Source organism: Sphaeroforma arctica (genome assembly GCF_001186125.1).
Source record: "Sphaeroforma arctica JP610 unplaced genomic scaffold supercont1.16, whole genome shotgun sequence".
In the NCBI taxonomy this organism is placed as follows: Eukaryota; class Ichthyosporea; order Ichthyophonida; genus Sphaeroforma; species Sphaeroforma arctica.
Genome location: NW_014040542.1, coordinates 152,655 through 158,192, shown reverse-complemented (window position 1 = coordinate 158,192; position 5,538 = coordinate 152,655). Strand labels below are relative to the sequence as shown.

The 5,538-nt window shown below is 44.3% G+C and overlaps 1 protein-coding gene across 1 annotated transcript; it reads right to left on the bottom strand.

Annotated features, from left to right (window-relative positions):
• Positions 1–3,522: 3,522 nt before the first annotated feature.
• SARC_00516 (hypothetical protein) lies at positions 3,523–5,209 on the bottom strand (the record flags this gene model as incomplete). Its single annotated transcript, XM_014305802.1, has 3 exons — positions 3,523–4,038; positions 4,608–4,736; positions 5,048–5,209. 3 exons carry the CDS (start codon positions 5,207–5,209, stop codon positions 3,523–3,525), a joined length of 807 nt encoding a protein of 268 aa, XP_014161277.1.
• Positions 5,210–5,538: the final 329 nt, after the last annotated feature.

Genomic DNA, 5,538 nt, shown 5'->3' with positions numbered 1-5,538 from the left:
TATCATAGTCGGAACCAACAAGCGCGATGATTTGGGTTGAACCGATATCTGGAAAAGGTACTTCAACAGCGTGATTAGCCGGGGTATGGGGAACATCTGTTGTTGATGTGTCAGGGACGGGTGAGGGTACGGTGGTTCTTCAACATGCTGGAGAAAAGATCCAAGGTGTTCGTGGAGGGTCCAGATACCGTGGAAGTCGTGGCACTCCTGTAATTGCTGAAGAAGGTCAGGGCCAATGGGCGGCAGTTTCGGGCCTACCATGATGCGTCGAATCAGTTGTTGGATGCAGGTAAAGTGACTGGTAGTGAACTTGTGGCTACCGGGGCAGACAGGGCAGAGACAGCCGTCGGTGCGGTAGTCGAGCAATGTGAACATGTACGTATTCGTTACAATCATAGCACAGAGCCGGATTGGTGTAGACTCGAAGCAGCGATTGAAGCTGTCGTGTCTGGCTGTGTCTCGGTTTGAGGTTGGCAGTTTACCCATAACCAGTTGGTAGTAGTATTGGCGCCGGGCCATTGCCGCGATCTCTTTGTTGGACCAACGTTTTGTTGAGTTCTTCCTGATGTCGTCACAGCGTTGGCGGAGGGCTACATGGTCGGGTGTACGCCCGCCCGTGGTTTTGTGTATAGATTAGTGGTGGATCTGAGGGGTACACAGGTGCAGGCCAATACGCCGCAATCGCTTCCATCGGATAGTACGTCAATAAATGCTCATCCTACACATATTTACGTTCTTCACACCTGTGAAGTTCCCACAACCACTAGACCTCCAACGAAAATGTTTGTGCACCCGATCCGATTGACGATTAGCCAGCAACCACTTACCTTGTGAGCGACTATACACGAGAAAACCCCCAAGTTGCAATTTGAACTCATCTTGCAACACCGCCCAACGCATCCTGTTAGGTTGGTTGGCTCAGTCATTTACCTTATTTCCTACAAAACTGGAAAGTGTCGCGAGTACTTCGATCTCAATCCGCACGATCTGCTCCCGGGTGGATTGCTCTGGACCACCATGCCTTGGCAGAATTTTCTAGACCTTTCTCGCTGGGCATTAGGACTGGCCTAGTACCAGTTGATTGGCTCCGATAATAAAATTCATCTAAGACAAGATCCGAATTCGCGAACTTTCCGGTTTTGAATAGGTTGGGTGATTCAGTCATTACTAATTTACTACAATCCAAATCGCCATATCCTCACTGGACAGGTCACTCGGGCGCCTAGTGACTGAGAATCGCGATCGACCACAATTTTGCTCCACCGGATTCACCTTCTCTTTATCAAAACGCTGTCGTATATTCCATCGGTGCTTGTGATCACCACCAAATACCAATTTGAGAAGCTTCCTTTAGAACCACATATTTCTTCCTCACATTATATACATTTTCATCGTAGATAATTTCTCACAACGTAATCAAATCGAAAATAAACAATTTTCGGAACAAATATCGAGACGGACCGTAACTGTACATCACAAACCGCTCAACTTCCATAACCGTGGCGGACGTCGGCAAATTAACATGGTCATCCAGCTGTAGGTCTTGCGACAAATACGACAACAACATATCCACTTGGGCGTGATAATACGAAACTAATGTAACCACTGTATCCTTGTGAGGCGCCCGTTCACGATCCATGGAAACTCCAGATCAAACGCTCATCCATCTGTGCCATGTTATCAAGAATAGCACTATAAATCTAAAAATTAAAAAACATATACCCTCCAATCTCACTGTATGAACAAGATTGTGATAGTAGGCTAACTAGTTCTCTAGGCTACTTCCTCTCGTTTAATTGGAGTAGTGGATAGATTTATTAAGGAATTAAGGGCCTGTCCCGAGACTCGTAGTGTAACTAGAAACCTACGTTCAAAAAACAGTTACCAAGTTGAACTATCGGCGTTTATGGGTATCAACTATTCCTACCAGGCTGCTTCCTAAATCCTATCATACTGCCTACTCTTGGACCCAAACCTAAAGTGCACTGGTCTAGTTTTAATATCCTGGAGACAGGACATCTGTGTCCCTAGTCTATCTCCCGTATGTAGTCCTTGAGACGGCGTCCGTACAATTTTCTCAAGATCGTACTGGCCCGAAGTAGGCCAGTAAGATTGTAATTTCAAGCACTGCACATTTCAGTGACATCAGTCGACGGTCAGCTTCAAAGACATCGCAGTCATCGAACTTTAGTGAGATACGATGAGCTCGCTAAAAGTTTTAACCTGTGTTAAAGATATCAGCTACATGTCTAGTTTAAGTACAGCGCACAAGTGGTAAGATTAATCAGTATACAAACAGCAGCATTGTTAACTAACGAAAAAAAGCATTTATCAGCTATGAACCATTTCCTAGTAATTGCCATCGTTGGTCACACAGTCCTCGACTTTCAAGTACATGCTAGCAGCATGGACACCGTGTTAGCCACGACCATTCTATTGCTTGTAAAGAAACTATGTATTGTCCAAGGGTGACTACAGTGAATCCATGGTTTCCAAATAGCGAACACACATGCCATGAAGAAGAAAAATGCGACGAACGCCCCCTAAAAATGCAACGATTCAAACGTTCACTGTGGTCACGGGTACGAGATATTGGGCCATGGAAAGTGGTGCGCATAGGGCGACTACTGTCAGTCAGGGCTGCCTGACTGTGATAAACATAGTTGTTGCGAGAAAAAGCAACACGATACGCCCAAGAAGTGCGAAGACTCATCTGTGAGCTGTGAACATGGATTCGAAACAAACGAGAAGTGTTGCGAAGGTAGTGACTATTGCCTACCAGATACCCTAAACAGCACACGTGCTGTGAAATGAAGTATTTGAATCCCATCTTAACTGTAAGCATACGGATGTACATTGTGGGCAAGGTCAATTGAACGCTCATCAGGAGTGATGTGCTGATAAACTGCAAACCAGGTGTGCTTCGATGCATTGAGTCCACCTGCTGTGAGCATGGCCGTCGGGCCTACACGATCATACGGGCAACTACTACAAGTGTGGTGATATATCATCTCATAAATGCAAACGTCTCAAGCACTAAACAGCATGCTGCCGGTACTCTAACAAATGTGACATTACGATTCAATCAGGTGTAATACCTCTCATTGCTGCAAGTAAGTTCATCTAGAGTGGCACTACATGCTTAAACTTATGCTGCTTATACGTATAGGGGGCTAATAAAACAGAAAAAAGCACACAATCACCTCAATCACTACGGACTGAATGGCAACTTAATGCACAACGTTGAAGTAGTTTCCAAACCGTATTCTGTCGAAGATATATTTGTCGTGATTGTCATCAACTACTGATGTTGTTTGCTTTTCATGAGGATAAAATGGTCAGACTCTGTGATTTTAAACGGTGACATTCACATCCTTCTTTTAAAAGAATTGACGCGGCATTTTATTTTCTACTGTTGTCGAGTATATGCGTGTACATGGACCCGCATCGCAACATTTATATACAACTAAAATTTTACAAACTCCGATTTATACACCACCTTCTAGCCGCGGGATCTTACGACTAGTAGTTGTCCTGCAGCGCTGACTTTTGCTCCTTTGCCAATTGCTTACACCGTCTGTGGCTGCGCCTTCCATCTAGGAAGTTCATGCCCTCAACGAAAGTGCTTGGGATGACTGTCGGTAAGGGCACTTCACTGGCAAACGTGAAGCGGAACTCATTCGATGTATATCGTTCGAGCGTATTGAGATTGTGTATATATGTCTTCACTTTTACTTGCATCGCCTTCTTACTGATCCCTGTATACACAACCTTGCCCTTAAATTTTACCAATGACCCGATTTCAACCGGTTTGATGAACGTAATCTCATCCACAGACATGCAAAAAGGGCGTGCACTCGGACCTGCAAACTCGATAGCGACAGCGTGTGCGACTTCGAAAGCCTCTCGCATCAAGTACCCGCCAAAGATGCGATTATTTGTATTACGTTGCTGGGGTTCGGTTATTTTTACGGCACTCAGCTCAGTATCCTTCATGGGAGTGCTGCTCTTGTACTTCTTGCCCGCACTCGTGATGTACTGTGGAGGCGAAAGAGTTATTATAAGAAAAGAAAAAACGAGCGCAGTACAAGAGGAAAAGGTCAGGCGTGTCTAGTGATAGAGCAATAAACAAGTATACACGAATGTAAAGAACTCTTAACAGTAGATACAGCTGAAACTGTCCAATGAGACCGTCTACAGGATGCATACTGTGATGAACTTCCATATCAACGACACACCACACATAATAGAAATGTTGCTCGCAAGCCCTTGCTATGTACACGTGTTTGTCTAATGATCGGGTTAGCATGACGACTTGGGTGAGCTTCCCATATGGAAGTTAGACCTTAATCGGAGCGTGCATAGAAGGGTAGCTGCCGAAATCCTTCTGGTTGAATAGCTGCACATACATAATAATCGCGGCACAGCTGACAAGGTACTTCTCACATGATATTTGCAATCATCGCCAAGCGCACTACCCATATTTCGCACAATACAGCAAAGTGTATACTCCGCTGCTCAAGTGCACACAAAACAACGAGCCCCCCCCCCCCACCCCGCCTAAACTTATCAACATTCCGCAAAACAATAGAGCCTGCACCACGAACCTCGTGCAGCAACTGAAACTCGGCAGCGGTCAAGCCATTCTTCATCGTTTCAGAAACATCATGTGCCTCCTGCTTGCGTTTCGCCTTCCTCTCTGCGCTTTTGCGTTGCATATCTGCATTCAGCTCTAACTGTGGTACGCACAGTACAGACCATAGGGCAAAACCATAATGAGAGAAAGAAGACGTGAAAGAGGCCGAGCTGCGTTTTCGATGTTGTACCTTCGCTATGGGCTTTGGGTACTTCGACTCAGCAATATTCCAAGAGAGACAAGCAACATGGTGAGGGCTGGTTCGTGGTTCAGCTATCGGGCAACTAGTTGTTTTTACATATGTGCATGTTGAAGGGGTTGTTTGAGAAGTCTACATGACCGGGGTTGTCATATATCCCTCCGGATACTGAGGTAATCTATGCTGATGAAAATGAATTTATTCCAACTTACTTTTGGCAATTCGACACCCTTTCCTGCCTTATCTCTGGCAGCCATGACGAAGAAGCATTCCAGTATCAAATCTTTGGCAGAATCTGCAGTACTAATTTCGATACAAACTTCAAGAGATGTACGTCCCACAGAGGATACTTGTCCACTCAGAATGACGTCCATATCTTTTGATAATTTACGATGCAGATCGATACGGTCACAAACCGCTGTCACGATCTGTGGTTTGGGAGTGATACCTGTTGGATTACAATTGATGCCCAAGCTTTAGCTGGCTAGCAGATATTGCATGTAGCTCTGTGATTAAGCATGTAGCAAACTTATCTTTAAAAATGAAGAGGGAATGATACTGTGTACAAATAAAATATGAAGTGAATATATATATATATATTTATATATATATATATATATATATATACATATACATACATACACACACACACACACACACACACATATATATATATAATATAATAAAACTAAACAAACAACAA